At 39.8% G+C, this 22,933-nt stretch overlaps 1 protein-coding gene across 6 annotated transcripts in view; it reads right to left on the reverse strand.

The window, feature by feature from the left end:
* The window catches only part of ida (anaphase promoting complex subunit 5 ida), a 348,644-nt gene that overhangs the window by 238,500 nt on the left and 87,211 nt on the right, over window positions 1-22,933 (reverse strand). For 5 of the 6 annotated variants that reach the window (XM_070093406.1, XM_070093405.1, XM_070093403.1 and 2 more), the window contains 2 exons: window positions 20,913-21,008; window positions 6,250-6,364 (listed from right to left, as the gene is read on the reverse strand). In XM_070093406.1, the coding sequence (XP_069949507.1) occupies window positions 6,250-6,364; window positions 20,913-21,008 (211 nt within the window). The remainder of the gene's footprint in view (window positions 1-6,249; window positions 6,365-20,912; window positions 21,009-22,933) is intronic. The other variant, XM_070093407.1, reaches the window with a different exon arrangement.

Raw genomic sequence — 22,933 nt, forward strand, 5'->3', positions numbered from 1 at the left:
TTCACTAATATGAGGCAACCCTATTTCTGCCAATACTCCATTATATGCAATCTCCCACAAGCCCAGCACAACTTGATTTTTTAACCATACACACACACACACACAGGCCCCGTTGCCCGGAGGTAAAAGCTCTCATTTTGCACAGTGAGGTGTCCGGGTTCGATTCCCAGTGAAGGGGTAGAAACATTGGGCATGTTTTCTTACACTGGTTGTCCATGTTCACTCATCAGTAAAGTAGGTACCTGGGTGTTAGTCAACTGGTGTGGGTCTCATCTTGTGACAAAATTGACCTAATTTGCCCGAAATGCTCTGTATAACACGCGGCTTCCTATGTAGTTGTATGTCACTGATGTCAGCTATGCCTGTATACCTTGTACATGTACTTGTAGAAATTAAGATATCATTCACAGTGGAGGCAGGAACCATACATAGTTTTAATACAATGTTTGATAAACCTCATGGAGCAGGGAGAGAGAGGACCTAGTAGCAATCAATGAAGAGGCAGGGCCAGGAGCTATGACTCAACCTCTGCAGCCACAAATAAGTGAGTACACGCACGCACACGCGCACACACGCGTGCACACACATGCGTGCACACACACACACACACACACACACACACACACACACACACACACACACACACACACACACACACACACACACACTCACACACACTCACACACACTCACACACACTCACACACACACACTCACACACACACTACTGCTTTCCTAAAAAACAACAAAACGGAGCATTGTAATAGGCCTATTTGTCCATGCTATATACTCTTAACCAACCATTTCCAGTTGTTTTGACCAAATTCATGGTCGATAAATGTACGGTACAGTGGACCCCCGGATTTCGTAGTCGTTGGATTTCGTAACATTCGGAAATAGTTACGTTTTTTCGTCAAAATGTTGGCTCGGTGATCGTCATTGAGCTCAGAAATAGTCATTCGTCTCGAACGTGTCCGCATGGCCCAAGCGGCCCGACACACCATTTACAGCCAGTGTGCCATTGTTTATCAGCCAGTGAGCACGATCCCACACGTTCATACATCTTGTATTATTCCATTCTTTTTAGCGCTTGTAACTGTTAAATAAGCCACCACGGGCTCAAAGAAAGCTTCTAGTGCCAGCCCTTTGGTAAAGAAGTTGAGAAACACTATAGAATTCAAGAAAGACATCATTGCAAAATATGAAAATGGAGTGTGGCAGAGCTTTCCAGGTTGTATAACAAACCCCATACAACCATCGCTTCATTCGTGGCCAAGAAAAAGGAAATCAAGGTAGCTGTTGTTGCAAAAGGTGCAAATATGCTTAAAATACAGAGATCGCAAATACTGGAAGATGTGGAGACTTTGTTGTTGGTGTGGATCAACGAGAAACAATTATCAAGAGATAATGTTATGCAGTCGATAATTTGTGAAAAGGCAAGGCAGTTGCATGCAGATCTCGTAAAGAAAATGCCTGGAACTAGCGCTGATGTTAGTGAATTTAAGGCCAGCAAAGGTTGGTTTGAGAAATTTAAGAAGCCTAGTGGCATACACAGTGTGGTAAGGCACGGCAAGGCTGCAAGTTCTGACAAATATGCAGCTGAAAAATATGTTCAGGAATTCAAGGGGTACATAGAGGCTGAACAAGTCAAACCCCAGCAAGTGTTCAACTGTGACAAAACAGGCCTCTTTTGGAAGAAAATGCCAAAGAGGGCCTACATCTTGCAGGAGGAAAAGGCACTCCCAGGACACAAGCCTATGAAACACAGGCTAACTCTAATGTTCTGTAGTAATGCTAGTGGGGATTTCATAGTGAAGCCTTTACTTGTGTATCACTCTGAAAATCCCTGAGTGTTCAAGAAAAACAGTGTTGCTAAGAGTAAATTGTGTGTGATGTGGAATGCAAACAGTAAGGCATGGGTCATGAGGGACATTTTCCTTGATTGGTTCAATGACTTGTTTGGCCCCAGTGTGAAGAAATACCTCCTGGAAAATAAATTGGAACTCAAGTGCCTAATGGTAATAACCAATGCACCTGCTCATAATCCAGACTTGGAAGAGCAAATGGTGAAGGAGTTTTGTTTCATTACAGTGAAGTTCTTGCCCCCTAATACCACTCCTCTCATCCAGCTCATGGACCAGCAGATCATTTCAAACTTCAAAAAACTGTACATCAAAGCAATGTTTCAAAGGTGCTTTGATGTGACCTTAGACACTCACTTGACCCTAAGAGAGTTTTGGAACGATCACTTCGATATCTTTCATTGCTTAATCCTTATAGGTAAGGCTTGGGAATGAGTGACTTCCAGGACTTTTAACTCTGCTTGGAGAAAATTATGGCCAGAATGTGTCCAAGAGAGGGATTTTGAAGGGCTTGGGGCTGACCCTGACAAGCCTATGGCAGCTGTGGAAAGTACTGTGGCATTGGGGACTTCCATGGGGTTGGACGTGAGTGGTGAGGATGTGGAAGAGTTGGTTGAGGACCACAATGAAGAGCTAACCACTGAAGAGCTGCAAGGCCTTCATCTGCAACAGCAACAGACCACAGGTCAGAGGAGGAGGAAGAGAGATGGAGGAAGGTGCCTTCTTCAAAGATGAAGAACATTTGTGCAAAGTGGAGCGACATGTGAACATTTATGGATGAACTTCACCCTGACAAAGCTGCTGCAGGCTGTGTTAGCAACATGTACAATGACAATGTTGTGTCCTATTTTAGGGAAATTTTAAAGAAACGCCAGATACAGACCTCTCTGGAACACTTTTTTGAGCGACAGGGGTCCAGTGATTCAAGCTGGTCCTAGTGGCATTAAAAAACAAAGAAGAGAAATAACCCCAGAAAAGGACTTGGTACCTGAAGTCATTATGGAGGGGGATTACCCTTCCAAACAACAGTATACCTCCATCCTCTCCCCTCCTCCCGTCTCATCACTCATCAGCAAATCTTCAATAAAGGTAAGTGTCATTTTATTATTGTTTTATTTGGCATGTCTCATTGTTTTCTGTGTAGGTAAATGTATATTGTAAAAAAATTATTTATTTTTAATACTTTTGGGTGTATGGAATGGATTAATTGGATTTACGTTATTTCTTATGGGAAAAAAGAATTGGGAAATCGTCAGATTCGGGTTTAGTCACTCTCTGGAATGGATTAATTACGATAACCGGGGGTCCACTGTATTTGGAAGTCTCGGAAGTACCCCGAGACTGGAGGTGTTTTATGTGTAAGGGCCTGGAACTTGATTAATTTCTTTATAAAAAGCACAGAGAGTGGTCAAGACTTGATCCTCCATCTGCTCATCAGCCAGCCAGGCTAAGGGGTGAACACATCTGTCGCATAAAGCAAGGAACACTTGTAAAAGAAAGACCAATTATACTTTACTGTATACTGATCATGGTTGTTTAACATATTTATAGATGGGGGTTGTTAAAGAAGTGAATGCTAGGGTGTTGGAAAGAGGTGTGGGATTAAAATATGCAGAATCTAATACAAATTGGGAATTGTCCCAGTTGCTTTTTTGCTGACACTGTGCTCTTGGGAGATTACGAAGAGAAGTTGCAAAGGTTGGTGACGAATTTGGGAGGGAATGCAAAGGAATGAAATTAAAAGTGAACACAGGAAAGCAAGGTGATGAGGGGAACTTAAGAGTTAGGTAATGAAACGTTAGATATCAGATTGTGTTTAAATATTTGAGAGCAGACTTGGTGGTGGGGGGTATATGAAAACCAAGGTGAACCAGAGGGGTGATGAAGGGAAAAAGGTGGGTGGCACACTGAGGCAACTGTGGAGGCAGAGAGAGGAATGTATGAAAGAATAGTGTTACTAACACTCTTATATGGGTGTGAAGCATGGGCTGTGAATGTAGCAGCAAGGAGGAGGCTGGAGGCAGTGGAGATGTAGTCTGAGGCCAATGTGTGGTGTGAATATTAAGTAGAGAATTAGTAGCTTGGGGTGCTGGGTTACTGAAAGTATAATTCAGAAAACTGAGGAAGGGCTGTTGAAGTGGTTAGGACATTTAGAGAGAACGGAGGAAACTAGGCTGACCTGGACGATGAATAAATCTATAGTGGATGGAAGGCAAGCTAGGGGGTCACCCTAGGAAAGGTGTGTGGGGAAGGGAGGTAAAGAAGGTTTTTGTGTGTGAGGGTTTGGGCATCCATGTGTGAGCATGTTAGATAGGGTGGAGGTAAATAGTTTTGGGGATCTGACAAGCTGTTGGAGTGTGAGCAATGTAATATTCTGTGAAAGGATTCAGGGAAACCGGTTAGCAGGACTTGAATCCTGAAAGTGGTACGCACAGTGCCTGCATTCTGAAGGATGCAGTTTAGAGGAGCATCTGAACTGTAGTACTGGGATGCCTCTGGCAAGGTGTTCTTTTTTGGGTCACCCTACACCACTGGGAAACAGCCAGTGTACTAAAAAAAATTATACAAAATATGGGTGACGTGTGTATTGTTTCCGTTGAAGGCAAGAAGTTGGTATTTTAGTACAGTGGACCCCCGCATACCGATTTTAATCCGTGCAAGAGGGCTCATTGGTATGCGAAATAATCGGTATGAGAATGAATTTTCCCCATAAGAAATAATGGAAATCAAATTAATCTGTGCAAGACACCCAAAAGTATGAAAAAAAAAATTTTACCACATGAAATATACATTTTCCTACACACAAAGAGAAGGATACATGCACAATAGTAGAGTAGTACATGCACAGTATATATTGTGCATGTACTAGTCTACTAAATGAAGAATAAATGACACTTACCTTTATTGAAGATGCAGCAATGACTGATGAGACACTGTGTCCTGGGAGTGCCTTTTCCTCCTGAGTACTGTAGGTCCTGTTTGGCATTTTCTTCCAGAACAGGCCTTATCACACTGTGTATGTCACTACGATTCTTAAATCTCTCAAACCAACCTTTGCTGGCTTTAAATTCACCAATATGAGCACTAGTTCCAGGCATTTTTCCCTGTTCACCTGGGTGTTAGTCGACTGGTGTGGGTTGCATCCTGGGAGACAAGATTAAGGACCCCAATGGAAATAAGTTAGACAGTCTTCGATGACACTGACTTTTTTGGGTTATCCTGGGTGGAAAATCCTCTGGGGTTAATTGTTTCTTGGTATATTCTCAATAAGCCACACCAACAACAGTGCTACAGCAGCAGCAGACGATGCTACAGCAGCAGCAGACGATGCTACAGCAGCAGCAGACGATGCTACAGCAGCAGCAGACGATGCTACAGCAGCAGCAGACGATGCTACAGCAGCAGCAGCAGCTGACAGTGCAGCAGCAGCAGCAGCTGTACCACCAATAGTAGCGATGGTTGATTGGGGTTTATTATACAACCTGGCCAGCTCGGAGACACGCACTCCACTTTCATACTTATCAATGATCTTTTTCTTCATCTCTATAGTAATTCTCACCCTTATTGCTGTAGGGTTGGCACTAGAAGCTTTCTTGGGGCCCATGGTCACTTATTTTCCAGATAAAATCACCAAAAACACTGTAATAATACGAAATGTTACGATTGTATGCTTGGATGCTACCGTGGAGGCTGGCTGGTAAACAATGCCACCGGCGGAACATGTGAGGCTGGCTAAGGCGCACATTGGACGCGTCTCGGACGAACAGCGGTGAGCGGGTTTTTGAGCGGTATGCGAGGCAAAATTTTTGCGATTAAAGTGAGCGGTATGCGGAATAAACGGTATGTGATGCCAACGGTATGCGGGGGTCCACTGTACAGTATGTGGTAGGCACAAAGAATCCATCCCCTCAAAATATATGTCAACTTTATACTGCATCTTTTTTTATCAAATATTTGACTTTGAAAACATGACCCATATGTGATTACATATGATAAAAGAGATAAGACACATCTACCTCAAAAAAGAAATCCAAATTAGAAAGATATTTTACAAAATTTGAATTTAAAATATATACTCTAATATATTTAGCATTTCATTCAGAAAAAATATAATTATGGAGCTCTTTTTACAATTCAAAAGTTTGGAAAGACTTGTCTCTTTATATAAAGAAAAAACCTGAATTTGAAATTTTCTTTAAAAAATTATTTTGTGTGCATGTTTGATATTTAAAACTTTGAAGATCATTTAAAGCTAAAAAAATTATACAGTATTCACTTATTCAAAAAACATTATTTCTGCATTCTTAATTTATTTTCCTAACTGTAGAACAATTTGAATAAAAGATATTGTTGTATAGTACCGGTAAACTAAAAAAACGACAACTTACCCACTACACTGGTCCAAAGGCAAGGAAAAGTTTCGATGCGAGTTGGGTCTTGAATTGCAAATTTCTCCACAGAATCAAAGAGATTCAGCAGGCTGTCAATTCCACTGCAATACATCTGCATTGAAAGCTAATTAATAAGTGTTTATCTGCTATAAACTCATCACTAGTAAGTAAAAATCCTTTATTTTAAATAAAATCAATGCTATACTTGCACAGAATTATGGAATCAGCATTATTTCTCCTCCATGGAAAAATCACAAGTGTTTGTACAGAAACATCAGTTATTTTTAAATTTTTTATTGGCTGTCATGCTTAAATATCCAAAATTACAATCATGGAGGCTGCATGACTGTAATTTCTGCCTTTCCTATATTCTACAAAATGCCCTCCATTCTGAATTCATCATCACACAAGAAAATCAAAGATTTACCCTATTTCTTGGATAATAAAATATAGCCAAAATTACTGCTTACAGTTTATCTGAGGGAAACGAGATCAAAATATATATCTACGTAAGTGACCCTGGCATCAATAACTTAGATCCATGTACAGGACAATGAAAGGGTTGAGGGAGGATGTTGGTCTGTATGCTAGACGTGCTAATTTGCACTGAGTTACTTCACACCACAAATAATGTAGTCAAAGGTTTTTCAGAGACAGTTGAAAAACAAAGTTTAGTTATTGCTCTTGTATATAAACCAATAAATATATACCACGCTAGACATGTACCATTAAAAAAACAAAGATAAGATGCAAGTTAGAAACAGAGGACTACTCCCTCTACATGCAAAGACAAAGAATCAAAGAATTTCTTAAAGGTTCCACTTTCTAAACAATGAAAATAAACACTGATTAGGGAAGTGAAAAAACTAAGATCAAACTGAATGCACACTCAAACTGAATGAACGCTCAAACTGCATGCACGCTCAAATTGCATGCACGCTCAAACTGAATGAACGCTCAAACTGAATGCACACTCAAACTGAATGCACACTCAAACTGAATGCACACTCAAACTGAATGCACACTCGAACTGTATGCATGCTCAAACTGAATGCACACTCAAATTGAATGCACAATCAAACTGAATGCATTATCCAGTCCAAAAAAAAAAAAAACAGGAAGCACAAATCCATAAATGAAATTGAAAGACACGCAAAATATTTTTTTAACATTTGCAAAATCCAAGGCAAAAACCACATCTAGTACTGTGCCCTTTGCTCAAGAGAGATCGAGCTCCAGTGATGACAAGAAAGAAATGAGTGAACCATTAATCAGACTAAAGACTGACAATCTAAATTAATTTTCATGAATGAGACTAAAAACTCTGTTGACATCGTCAAAATTTCTTACATAAACCTAGCCTAACTGCATTTGACTTTAACCCTTTCAGAGTCCATGCCGTAGATCTACGGCTATATGTTGAGGGTCCAAACTGTAGATCTACGCCATGAACTCAGCTCACTCTGATAAGCTGTGAGCGGTAAATTTGGGCCTAGATGTGAGAGAATACAGCTATGTGGTATGTGTGCACCACATAAAACAAATCCTGCAGCACACAGTGCATAACGAGAGAAAAGAAACTGAGGCCGTAATTTTCGATTAAAACAGCAGCTTGCAGTGTATTTTCGTATGTTTTTTATAGTTGTATTTGGAATTTCTTGGTCTCATTTGATAGAATGGAAGATATATTACAGAAACAGAGATGATTTTGATTGGTTTTAGTACTGGAAATGGCATGAAACTGAGCTCAAAGTAGAGGAAATGTTAAATTTTTGCCAGTGTTCATGAGTAAACAAATGACCTCACATATCTAATACACGCCAGCTGGTGGGTCTAATATATGTTCACAAATGTGGTGATATTATTTATACAATTATTACAATATTGCATAACAGTAAATCTTTATTTTTTAGTTTGAATAAAAATTCATTATGTGAATAAAAAATCAAAATGGAATTCATTTGTAAAGCTTGAAAACATAACTAATGAACAGAGGAAATGTTAGTTTAGTGCCAGGAATGCCTGCATTGTTTATTCTGGACCCTATTTTGAAACTAGAATATTCTGAACTTTGCATTAAATTGACCAAATTATGTACCAATTTCTGATCACTCTATTTTGTAGTTGAAACAGTTGACTTGGCAATTTCTTGTGCTCAATCAATAGAATAGAAGTAATACTAGTGAAATAGCTAAGAATTTGGTCGACTGGAATAATGTAATTGACCTAAAATGGGAGTCAAAGTCGGCAGAATCGCCGATGCGTAAATAACGCTGACACATCAAAATTCGCGAGCATAATTTCGTAAATTTTTCATCAAATTTCGTACTTTTTGTTTTATTACCTTCAGAAAAAGATTCTCTACCATTTCATAAGAAAAAATAACAAAATTATTTTTTGGAAAATTCTTGGACACTGGTGCACACTTTGAAATTTGGCCTCTGGACCCTGAAAGCACTGCCCTAAAAAAACTAAACAGATGACAGCAAAGAGACTGAACAGTCCCTGGCTAACACCCAGCATTCTCAAATCCATAAATACAAAACACCAATATGAAAAACAGTACAGAATGGGTCACATAACCAGAGACCAAACAAAACGTTACTCGTCAATCCTAACCAGCCTGATAAGAAGGGCAAAAAAATTGTATTATGAGAACAGATTATCCAACTTACGAGGTGATATAAAAAAGACCTGGAAAACACTATCTGAAATTCTGGGAACAAAAAAGATATCACGAAATAGCGAAATAAAATTAGCAAAATCAGATGAACCCCAACTCCCACCAACAGAAACAGCAAACAGACTCAATGATTTCTTCTCCACTATAGGACAAAACCTTGCCCATAAAATCCCAAGCTCAGATACACCACCAAATAACTACCTCACAGGCAACTACCCGAACACACTGTTCCTAGCTCCGACTAACCCATACGAAGTCTCCCTTATTATCAATGCACTAAAAAACAAGGCAGGAGATTTAAGTACCTTACCACCCTTTATATATAAAAAAGTGTCACAAGTGCTATCTCCAATCATTGCAACACTCTTTAACAAATCCATTGAATCCTCCACCTTCCCTACAGTACTCAAAATAGCAAGGGTCACCCCGATCCACAAAGGAGGAGACCAAACAGAGTTGAATAACTATAGGCCAATATCCAACTTACACCCTCTCTCAAAAATCTTTGAAAAACTAATTCATAAACGAATCTACTCCTACCTTATCTCCCAGAACATACTCAACCCCTGCCAATTTGGATTCAGGCCTAATAAAAATACTAATGATGCTATTATACACATGCTAGAACATATATACACTGCAATAGAGAAAAAAGAAGTCCCACTGGGGATCTTCATTGACTTACGTAAAGCTTTTGATACAGTTGACCATGACTTGCTCCACGTAAAATTGTCACACTATGGTATAAGAGGGCACTCCCTCAATTACCTCAAGTCATACCTCAGCAACAGAAGCCAATATGTGTACGCAAATGGGGCAAACTCTTCTGCGCAACCAATTACAGTTGGTGTCCCACAGGGAAGTGTCCTTGGCCCTCTTCTCTTTCTCCTATACATAAATGACCTTCCAAATGCTTCGCAATTACTCAAACCCACACTATTTGCAGATGACACTACATACGTCTTCTCTCACCCGAGCCCAGTCACACTAGCCAATACTGTAAATACCGAATTACAGAAAATATCTACCTGGATGAGGACTAACAAACTTACACTAAACATTGACAAAACCTACTTCATTCAGTTTGGTAACAGAGCTACAGATGTCCCTCTTAACATAATGATAAACGGATCACCTATCACAAAGCTAACAGAGGGAAAATTCTTAGGAATCCACCTTGATAATAGACTCAAATTTCATACACATATACAACAAATTTCTAAGAAAATTTCCAAGACTGTAGGCATACTATCGAAGATACGGTACTATGTTCCACAGTCAGCCCTCCTGGCCCTATATCACTCTCTTATTTACCCCTATCTCACCTATGGAATTTGTGCATGGGGCTCAACAACAGTTAACCATCTCAGACCACTAATTACCCAACAAAAGGCTGCAGTTAGAATGATAACAAATTCTCACTACAGGCAGCACACTCCACCAATATTCAATACACTAAACCTACTCACCATACAAAACATCCATACTTATTACTGCACCTATTACATACATAGAACACTTAACTCTGATATTAACCCTCCCCTCAAACATCTCCTTGCCAACCTCAACAGAACACATGACCATAACACAAGGCACAGATCACTCTTTGATGTTCCTCGTGTTCATCTCAAACTATGCAAAAACTCAATGCACATAAAAGGCCCTAAAATCTGGAATTCATTACCTGTAAATATAAAAGAAACACTACCTGTTTATAAATTCAAGTCTCTACTCAAAGATCACTTACTCACCCAAAACCAAATAAATACTGAATAACTGAACCTTATAAATTGTATATCTTAAATGTTTCTCACAATTATATCACATAAATGTTAAACCTAAAACCCAATCTAACTTTATTATTTTTTAAATACACTACCTAACAGAATCCTTCATATGACCTGTCTTTGTAATACTCACTTGTGCTTTATAGTAATCTGTTTACATTAATGTTTTATCACTGACTTCATCATTGCTTAATTAATCTTAAGTTAATTTTAAGCCAGCCCGTAATGCTATGCATAGTATAAGTGGCTTTGGCATACTGCTCTTATCTGTATTTTTTTGTACCTCTGTATGTGTGCACAAATTTATAATAAATAAATAAATAAATAAAAGAAGTTATTGATGGTGTGCCCATGTACTCTGCCCCAGACTGGTGTAACTCCATATTCTTAAAAAAAAAAAAAAAACTACCAAATGCCTTGAATATCCCATGGAAATTGAATATTGACACAGGAGTCATCCCATAGTAATTAAAAACCACAAAGGTGGCAGTAAAACAACTGAAATATATTAAAAATTGATAGCACTGGTCCCACATCATCAAAGGGTTTTAAGAAGCAAAATTAATAAATGCATGGGTTCAGAACAATTGCACAACCTAGAGCAACATGGATTTAGAGCAATTTGATCTTGTTTCTTGTAACTGCTAGACTATTACAACATGGTCTTGGATGCACTAGAAGACAAGCAAAATGTTAATATTGTAAACACAAGACTTTGCACCAAGGGTGATCATGGTATAACAGTGCACAAAATGTATACAAAAGTATAAACTGGAAAAGTGTATAGAACATTTAACTTTTTAACAAATTAAACCCAATCCTCCAGTCCTGCTCCCTTGCTCCAAACATGTTTTAACACTCCTTATATACACTCACCACTCCCTCAACAATGTGGGTAACAGAAAAGAGTATCTGGGCAAGTGGTGAGGGAGTGTTGTGGTGAGGGAGAGGTAAGCAGCAACAGGAATGCCTCCTCCTCCTCTCTCTCTCTCTTCCATTCCATGCATTTTCCCATTCCATCATCATAACTGACAAACTTACCTTCAGCAAAATTAGAATCTGCAAATATTGCACCACTAAATTTTCTCCATATAACTGAATGTAATAACATAACCAAATTAAGTGCTAAACCTAAAAGGGTCATACAGTGCTGATAATTGAATGTAATTCAAATTGTAATGTAACCCATGTAACTAGGGATGAATCATGTCTAACAATTAGTGGTTACAAGGCACAGCTGATTATAAGTCACTATATTTTAAGGTCTTCCTGGTCACAGAACAGTACCTCACTATGGTTTAGTGACCACCCTGGTCATCTGTATTACTTCACTATGGCACTTATTCACTATTGATGCCTTAACCACAGAATGACTGGTTAACTAATTGCCTCCATGTGTATCTCAGTTTTATCTGACCCTCTTTGCATCCTATCTAGACTTTATACTGTGGCTACATCCCTCAATCTTTAATTTTCAATCTACCGCAGATAACCTGATACCATTTCTCTCTGACAGCCAATCACACTCATGCACACTTAACAAATTTCCAACTCCAACAACACATACCCATGGAAAGCAACACCTCAAAATCTATTGATGTCACCAGTTACAACAATATATTTAATATACAATGGACCCTCTGTTATCGGCCGTTCCGGATATTGGCCAATTTGGTTTCCGCCCACTTTTTTGGCTGAAATTCTATCCCGGTTATCAGCCGTTATTTCGGAGATCTGCTGTTTTGGATGCATCCACTCGCCACCCCACCGAGTTCATGAGCCAGTTTGGCTGTCTCTGGGTGAATGAGGATTCCATGCATTCATCCAAACATTTCGCTATAATCCATTGTTTTTTGTAGTTATTGATTGAGTGCAACTGCGAAATAAGCCACCATGGGCCCAAAGAAAATTCCTAGTGCCAGCCCTTTGGTAAAGAAAGTGAGAAACATGATAGAATTCAAGAAAGAAAGAACTAGGAAAGTATGAAAGTGAAGGAGGAACAGAGAGGGGAGAATGCATTCTTCAGTGATTCAGTGATTCTACGATATGTATGATACTAAGCCAGTGATAAAGTGTAGCAAGTAAGCTGTGATTAAGCGATAGAAAAAGGATGACATGAAACTGACTCCTCCAATGTTGCTGGAGGTATACAGGGCCACTGACAATACACGCCGCCCTGTGTATCTTCCACCACCCTAAACCAATGCCAGCATCTCCTCCAAGGTAAGTGTAAATATTTCTTATTTATGTGTAAATATACCTTATTTATAAATTAAAGTGTAAATATTTCTTATTTATAAATTACGTACATTGTTTCAGTGTGAACAGTGGTGGTGGCCTTTGCTGTCGCCACCACCACCACTATATGTACGTCTTGTGCTGTCAGTGGCCCTTATAAACCCAACACCACCACCACTACGTAATGACATATTTTATTCGTTCTATAGTAAATATCATGTTTCTATGTTATTAATATTGTTTATTATGTCATATTAGATGAATTGTGATAGACAAATAAGCAGGAGAGTTGATAATAGTGTCATATTTAAGCATATTGTCCTGACTCCAAACAATAAACTCGCCTCCCTCTCCACTCCTCGCCATTTTGCATAAGCCAACAAGACTCTTCAATAAAGGTAAAAGTGATTTAAATGTTCATTAATCCATTTCATTAGTCATTTTATTTAGTTCTCATTATTTTGTGTATGTAAAAACTATAGTTAATCTTTACAACATGTATTTTTGGTTAATATTTTTGGGTGTATGGAACGGATTAATTGTATTTACATTAATTCTTATGGGAAATATTATTTCAGTATTCGGGCATTTCGGTTTTAGGCGGACCTTCTGGAATGGATTATTGCTGATAACTGAGGGTATACTGCATATATAATATATATACAGTGGAGCCTCAAATTTCGAATGTAGCGCTTATTGAACTCTTCGAAAATCGACCGCTTTTTTCAAACTAACTTTGTCCCCTATTATCAAACTCGCTCCTATTTTCGAACCGCCGGGTACCAGACCTGTCCGCCAGCCCACTCTGTTCGCGTCCCCACACAGGCGCCTTGAGCCAGTCTGGCTTTGTTGATGCTTGAGTGAATACTAACCTGTGCTCTCATTCAAACATTTTACAATTATTTCATTGTGTTTAGTGCTTGTGGGACTGTGAAATACACTATCATGGGCCCAAAGAAACTTGCTAGTGGTACCCCTGTGCTAAAGAAAGTGGGAAACACCATAGATGTGAAGGAAATAATACAGAAGTATGAGAGTGGTGTGAAACTTGTTGAGCTTGCCATCGCTTCTATCCTGGTAGAGAAAGAACAAATCAAGGAAGCTGATGTTGTGAAAGGTGTTAATATGCTAACCAAAAAAAGACCACAGACAATCGATCAGGTTGAGAAGTTATTGCTGGTGTGAATCAAGGATAAAGAGATGGCAGGTGATAGTGTTTCAGAGACAATTATTTGTGAAAAGGCAAGGAAGTTGCATGCCGATCTGGTACAGAAAACTCCAGTGCTGATAGTGAATTTAAGGCCAGCAGAGGCTGGTTTGACAGATTTAAGAAGCATAGTGGCATACATAATGTTTTAAGGCATGGTGAGGCAACCAGTTCAGACAAACAGGCAGCTGAGAAGTTTGTACAGGAGTTTAAGGTTTACATAAACACTGAAAGTGTTCAATTGTGACAAAATAGGCCTGTTTTTTGAAGAAAATGCCAAAGAGGACCTACATTACTCAGGAGGAAAAGGCACTCCCAGGACACAAGCCTATGAAAGATAGGCTAACTCTTTTGTTCTGTGCTAATGCTAGTGGTGGTTTTAAAGTGAAGATTTTACTTGTGTATCATTCAGAAAATCCCAGTGTGTTTAAGAAAAACAATGTCATAAAGAACAACTAATGTGTCTTGTGGAAAGCAAATAATAAGGCATGGGTTACAAGGCAAATTTTCAAAGAGTGGGTCCATGAAGTGTTTGGCCCAAGTGTGAGAAAATACCTCCTAGAAAATAATTTGCCACTCAAGTGCCTCCTGTTAATGGATAATGCTCCTGCTCATCCTCCAAATTTATAAGACCTCTTGTCAAGGGACTTCGTTTTTATAACAGTGAAGTTCTTGCCTCCTAAGACCACTCCTCTCCTCCAGCTCATGGACCAGCAGGTCATTTCTAACTTCAAAAAACTCTACACAAAAGCAGTGTTTGAAAAGTGCTCTGAAGTGACCACAGACACTAAGTTGACCCTAAGAGAGTTGTGAGGGAAAAAGTTCAATAGATAGGAGTAGCGAGGGAGTATATAGTAACAATAGTTTCATTGCCGGCTACTTGTTAAGGTAGGGTAAGTCCAGCTCCTGCTATTCCCCCCCTTTTTCCCCCTCCCCGAAAGTGATAGTTTGATTGCCGGCTGTTTGTTAAGGTAGAGTCAGTCTAGCTCCTGCTATCCCTTCTCCTCCCTCTCCCCCCCCCCGAAAGTTGATGTGTGGGGCTCAGGTCAAACAGTAAATCACTCGACTCACAGCTCCCAACACTACTGTAAGTACACGCCTGATCATATTTTAGTGGACTTATTGGTTGAAAGCTTCACTTTTGACCAATAATTAACTTAGTCCTTTCAGTCTTGATAGGTTAAATGTTTTAATAATCACCACATCTCTTAGGTATTGTACTTATCATGGAGAGTGATTTCTTAAGCAGTGGGTAATCTGTCTCTCTTTACAGCTTGAAATGACAGAGAGGGTCACCTGCCAATCAACGAGTAGAATTGAAGGAGACGGACTAACGTTCTGAGACGTCCCATTTCTGATCCACTTACCTGTTTGTGTATGCAAGTAGCAGGATATAACCCCTCATCATTGCAGTGGAAAAAAACTGCCTTCCTGTCATCTGGACGGATTATTGACGGCTATAAAATCTGTGAAGAACAAGCCGGTGGGTTGTCACCAACACCTGCGCCCCCCCCACATCAGCAACGGCTACGATTTCAACAACACGCAGTGTCACCAACACCAGACACCCAGTTTTATATACAGTGGACCCCCGGTTAACGATATTTTTTCACTCCAGAAGTATGTTCAGGTGCCAGTACTGACCGAATTTGTTCCCATAAGAAATATTGTGAAGTAGATTAGTCCATTTAAGACCCCCAAACATATACACGTACAAACGCACTTACATAAATACACGTACAAAATTGGTCGCATTTGGAGGTAATCGTTATGCGGGGGTTCACTGTATATATATATATTAGCGTTGAATTCAGATATCATTTATATTTTTCATTTACTTTAAGGTAGGATCAATATTTCATATTTAAGTGTTTTATATTTTATATTTTCTAAATAATAAAGTGTTTATGTTTGTCAGTTTTTGTTCTTTTTCTATTCATTAATTTTCCTGAGGAGGAGCCAGCCTTGGTAATACTGACTGAAGTTGTTACAGGGCTGAGTAAGCCTTCACAAGAGTTCTGGAGGAATCACTTCAATATCTACAGCTCCATAAGCCTTATAGGTAAGGATTGAGAGGGAGTGACTTCCAGGACTTTGAACTCTGCTTGGAGACAATTGTAGCCAGATTGTGACCATACAGTGGAACCAAGGTTTTCGTCTTTAATCCATTCCAGAAGGTCAGCCGATAACCGATTTGTACAAGAACTGAAGTAATATTTTCCTTAAATATTAACAAAAAATAAATTTTATAGAGAATAAGTATAGTTTTACATACAGAACTCAATGAGAAATAAATATAAAACACTAATTTTAATAGATAAATGAACACTGAAATCAGTTTTACCTTTATTGAAGACTTGGCATATGGAAGATGGCGAGGAGGGGAGACGGAGGAGAGTTTGTTTGGAAGGGGAATCTCCCTCCATAAGAACTTCAGGTAACAAAGCCCTATCTGGGGTTACTTTCCTTCTTTGTCTTTTACTGGCACTACGACCAGCTTGAGAGTCACTGGACCCCTATCGCACAAAAAAATCTGTCCAGAGAGGCCTGTTTCTGGCATGTCTTTAGGATTTGCCTAAAATAGGACAGGACACTGTCATTGAACATGTTTCTGACATGGCTTGCAACAACTTTGTTAGGGTGATATTTCTCCACAAAATTTTGCACCACACTCCACTTTGCACAAATGTCCTTAATCGCTGAAGGAGGCACATTCTCCCCTCTCTCTTCCTCCTCCTCTGAAGCAAGTTCCTTAGCTAAGGTCTGTTGGTGTTCCAGATGAAGGTCTTGCAGCTCTTCAGTGGTTATATCTTCTCTGTGGTCCTCCACAAACTCTTCCACAGCCTGGCCACTCACCTCCAAACGCATGGACTTCCCAAAGACACACTAGATTCCACAACAGGCGTAGGGTCGTCAGGGTCAGTCTCAAACCCTTCAAAATCCTTCTCGAGGAAACATTCTGGCCACAATTTTCTCCAAGAAGAGTTAATCATCCTGGAAGTCACTCCCTGCCATGCTTTATCTGTAAGGGTTATGCAATTGAGGATATTTAAGTGATTCCTCCAGAACTCTTTTAGTGTCAATTCAGTGTTTGAGATCACTTCAAAGCACCTTTGAAACATTGCTTTGGTGAGGAGTTTTTTGAAGTTTGATATGACCTGCTGGTCCATGGGCTGGATGAGAGGGGTGGTAAAGGGGGGAAGAACTTCACTGTGATGAAACTAAACTCCCCCAACAATTGGTCTTCCAAGTCTGGAGGATGAGCAGGAGCATTGTCCATTACCAGGAGGCACTTGAGTGGCAATTTGTTTTCCAGGAGGTATTTCTTCACCCTCGCACCAAACATTTCAATGACCCACTCAATGAAAATCTGCCTCGTGACCCATGTCTTATAGTTAGCCTTCTATAACCGGGCTCAGAGAGTAGATTAACTCTCAAAACTCTTCAAAGGTATATCAAAGGTAAGGTATATTCCCACAATTTACTCTTGATGATGTCGTTTTTCTTGAACACTCTGGGATTTTGAGAGTGATACACCAGTAAAGGCTTCACTTTGAAATCCCCACTAGCATGGCTTTAAATTCACTAACAGCAGTACTCGTTCCAGGCATTTTCTTTATGAAATCCACATGCAACTGCCTTGTCTTTTCACAAATTATCGCCTCCACAATACTATCTCCCGCTAACTGTTTTTTGTTGATCCACACCAACAACAACTTTTCAACATCTTTGATTGCTTGCAATCTCTGTTTCGTTAGCACATTTACCCCTTTTGCAACATCAGCTTCCTTGATTTCTTTTTTCTTGGCCAGGATGGAACTCATCATTGATTTGGACTTTCCATACATCATGGTGAGCTCGGCCACATGTACGCCACTTGTGTATTTATCAACAAGTTTTTTCTTGAATCCTATTGTGTTTCTCACCTTCTTTACCAAAGGACTGGCACTCGGAATTTTTTTTGGCCACAGGTTGGCTTATTTAGCAGTCGCAAGCACAAAAAACAATGGATTATTACGAAATGTTTCAGAAGAACACACGGAGAAATGCTCACTGAAAGAGTAATAATGGCAGACTGAGTCAGGAATGTATGAGCTGCGTCACATGGCCAGGCAGACACGTCTGGTATGGACGATTTCCAAGGAGATGTATGAAAACGGTGAATATTTCACCAAAAAAAAGTGGTTGAAGATTCAATTATATGATAACCGGACTGGACAAAAACTGGGGTTCCACTGTATGTATATGTTGAAGATAGGGAAGTTGTGATTTCATGTATAGGGCAAGGAAGAATAACATCTTGTAAGAGTGAGGGGAAAGTCTGCGAGGCAGTGGGTAGAATGAAATGGGGCAAGACAGCTGGGATTGATGGGATAAAGATAGAAATGTTAAAAGCAGGTGGGGATATAGTTTTGGAGTGGTTGGTGCTTTTATTTAATAAATGTATAGAAGAGGGTCAAGTACCTAGGGACTGGCAGAGAGCATGCATAGTTCCTTTGTATAAAGGCAAAGGGAACAAAAGAGAGTGCAAAAATTATAGGGGAATAAGTCTGTTGAGTATACCTGGTAAAGTGTATGGTAGAGTTATTATTGAAAGAATTAAGAGTAAGAGAGAGAGTAGGATAGCAGAAGAACAAGGAGGCTTTAGGAAAGGTAGGGGGTCTGCAGAGCAAGTGTTTACAGTGAAACATATATCTTCTTTCTTTCAACACACCGGCTGTATCCCACCGAGGCAGGGTGGCCCAAAAGGAAAAACGAAAGTTTCTCCTTTTACATTTAGTAATATATACAGAAGAAGGGGTTACTAGCCCCTTGCTCCCGGCATTTTAGTCGCCTCTTACAACACGCATGGCTTACGGAGGAAGAATTCTGTTCCACTTCCCCATGGAGGTAAGAGGAAATAAACAAGAACAAGAACTAGTAAGAAAATAGAAGAAAACCCAGAGGGGTGTGTGTATATATATGCTTGTACATGTATGTGTAGTGTGACCTAAATGTAAGTAGAAGTAGCAAGATGCACCTGAAACCTTGCATGTTTATGAGACAGAAAAATGGACACCAGCAATCCTACCATCATGTAAAACAATTATAGGCTTTCGTTTTACACTCACTTGGCAGGATGGTAGTACCTCCCAGGGCGGTTGCTGTCTACCAACCTACTACCTAGATGAAACATATATGTGAACAGTATTTAGATAAGGGTAAAGAGATTTTTGTGGCATTTATGGATTTGGAAAAGGCATATGATAGGGTGGATGGGGGGGGGGGCAATGTGGCCGATGTTGCAAATATATGGAATAGGAGGAAGGTTACTGAAAGAAGTGAAGAGTTTTTACGGAGATAGTGAGGCTCAGGTTAGAGTATGTAAGAGAGAGGGAGATTATTTTCCAGTAAAAGTAGGCCTTAGACAAGAATGTGATGTCACCATGGTTGCTCAATATATTTATAGATGGGGTGGTAAGAGAAGTGAATGCCCGAGTGTTGGCAAGAGGAGTGGAGTTAAAAGATAAAGAATCTAACACAAAGTATGAGTTGTCAAAGTTGCTCTTTGCTGATGACACTGTGCTTTTGGGAGATTCTGAAGAGAAGTTGCAGAGGTTGATGGATGAGTTTGGTAGGGTATGTAAAAGAAGGAAATTAAAAGTGAATATAGGAAAGAGTAAGGTGATGAGGATAACAAAAAAATTAGGTAACACAAGACTGGATATCAGATTGGAGGGAGAGAGTATGGAGGAGGTGAATGTGTTCAGATATTTGGGAGTGGACATGTCAGCAGATGGGTCTATGAAGGATGAGGTGTATCACAGAATTGACCAGGGAAAAAAAGGTGAGTGGTGCACTGAGGAGTCTGTGGAGGCAAAGAACTTTGTCCATGGAAGCAAAGAGGGGAATGTATGAGAGTATAGTTATACCAATATTCTTATATGGGTGTGAAGCATGTTTGGTGAATTTTCCAACAAGGAGAAGACTGGAGGCAGTGGAGATGCATGTCTGATGGCAATGTGTGTTGTGAATATAATGCAGAGAATTCGTAGTTTGGAAAATAAAAGGAGGTGGGGGATTAGCAAAACTATTATCCAGAGGGCTGAGGAGGGGTTGTTGAGGTGCTTTGGACATGTAGAGAGGGTGGAACAAAATAGAATGACTTCAAGAGTGCATAAATCTGTAGTAGAGGGAAGGCGGGGTAGGCGTTAGCCTAGGAAAGGTTGGAGGGAGGGGGTAAAGAGGTTTTGTGTACAAGGGGCCTTGATTTCCAGCAAGCATGCATGAGCATGTTAGATAGGAGCAAATGGAGACAAATGGTTTTTAGGACTTGACGTGCTGTTGGAGTGTGAGCAACGTAACATTTATGAAGGAAGCTAAGGAAACTGGCAGGCCGGACTTGAGTCCTGGAGATGGGAAGTACAGTGTCTGCACTCTGAAGGAGGGGTGTTAATGTTGCAGCTTTATAACTGCAGTGTAAGCACACCTCTAGCAAGACAGAGTTGGAGTGAATGATGAAAGTTTTTCTTGTTTGGGCCACCCTGTCTTGGTGGGAGAAGGCTGATGTGTTAATAAAAAATAATAAATATTCTACTTCCTAGTATTCTTTTCTTATTTTTATACAATATTAAAAATAAGTAATCTCACAATACTTTGCAAAGTGACTATTTGTCATAACATTAAAGAAGACATATCCTATGCATAAGATATATAACAAAAACCAATATCCTAGTTTTAATCATCACTGAGAAACGGTTTATACCTGATGCAATGCTGTCATGAAAGAAGTGATGTGATGTGGAAGAAGAGGAGCAGATTCTAATACATGAAGCAGTTCAGACAAGACCATGTCTCCACCCTGCAAAAACAAAATAAGAAAAATAAAATACTGTACAAACAGGAAAACACAGATACTTAATGTCTTTCTACTCTTAACCCTTAAACTGTCCACACACAGATCTACGTTCGCGTGCAGTGGGCTCCAAACGTAAATCAGCGTTTTATTTTTCATTCCTTCAAATTTGGTGCAATAGGTCTGATTTGCCTAGACATGAAAGAATGGGTCTGTGCACTCAGTGTGCGCACTATGAAAAAAATCGGGGACCACTTGGTACCTTGTGGGAGCACCAGTTCAACTGAGCACCAGCTAGAGCAAACAGTGTGGCAAACACCAGTGATTAATTGATGTCATGTCATATTAACACTCACATTTTAAGAGGGAAGTAAAAATAGGTTAGATAAATGCATGAGTGGGTGTGGGTGGGTGTGAGCTGGACCTGACTAGCTTGTGCTACTGGGTCAGATGTCATGCTCCTTTCACTGGATGTGACCTGACTAGGTGGGTCATTGGTCTAAGCTGGGGAGTGACATGAACCTGCCTTGCATGGGCCAGTAGGCCTGTTGCAGTGTTCCTTCTTTCTTATGTTCTTATTTATTCAGCTGGTTGGCTTTGGCTGTCTCTGTTTGTATCTGTCTATATCTCTATCTATAGCTCTGTCTATCTGTCTATATCTCTGCCTGTCTATATCTCTATCTATATCTCTGTCTATCTGTATCTCTGTCTCTCACATGTATTCATAAATACAGTTAGTATACATAATGTAAATTACCTAGGATAACCCAAAAAATCCAGGCCAAGTGCTATACAGTGTTTGTAGATGCAAGACATAAATAAACATGACGCAAATAATAGCAGTGTCACTTGCTCAGCAAACAGGGAGCAGCTCATACACCACAAACCAACAGGTTTGCTAGCCGCTCCCTGAGATAGAGACAAGCTGATGGAAAGACAGACATACACAGGCAGACAGAAAGACAGATAAGCAGAACTAGACAGATATGCACAGCTAGACAGACAGATAGATGTACAGATAGACAGACTGACAGACAGACATACAGAGACATGTTTGTATGCAAGAGTAAAAACACATAAAGGCAAGGTTCCCCCCTCCAGCAGCGCACATTCATCAAATGTCACTTGTTATCTGGTGCTTGTCATAACACCACTATTAAAGGAGTTCATATTATACTCCAGGCACACACAGAAGACAGAAAGACAGATAAGCTGAACTGAGCAGACAGATAAGCAGAGCTAGGCAGACAGAGAGACAGATGTACAGATAGACAGACAGATTGATGATAAGATAGACAGACTGATAGAGGTACAGATAGATGTATGGATAGACAGACTGATAGATGTACAGACAGACAGACAGATAGATGTACAGATACACTACAGATGACACTACATTTGTCTTCTCTCACCCAAGCCCAGTCATGCTAGCCAATACTGTAAATACCGAATTACAGAAAATATCTACCTGGATGATGACTAACAAACTTACTCTCAACATTGAAAAAACCTACTTCATTCAGTTTGGAAACAGAGCTACAGATGTCCCTCTTAACATAATGATAAACAGATCACCCATCACAAAGCTCACAGAGGGAAAATTCTTAGGAATCCACCTTGATAGTAGACTCAAATTTTAAACACATGTACAACAAATTTCCAAGACCGTAGGCATACTATCGAAGATACGGTACTATGTTCCACAGTCAGCCCTCCTGGCCCTATATCACTCACTTATTTACCCCTATCTCACCTATAGAATTTGTGCATGGAGATCAACAACAATAAACCATCTCAGACCATTAATTACCCAACAAAAGGCTGCGGTCAGAATAACAAATTACCACAACAGGCAGCACACCCCACCAATTTTCAAAACTCTGAACCTACTCACCATACAAAACATCCATACTTATTATTGTACCTACTAC

This window comes from Cherax quadricarinatus, chromosome 42 (assembly GCF_038502225.1).
Source record: "Cherax quadricarinatus isolate ZL_2023a chromosome 42, ASM3850222v1, whole genome shotgun sequence".
In the NCBI taxonomy this organism is placed as follows: Eukaryota; Metazoa; Arthropoda; class Malacostraca; order Decapoda; family Parastacidae; genus Cherax; species Cherax quadricarinatus.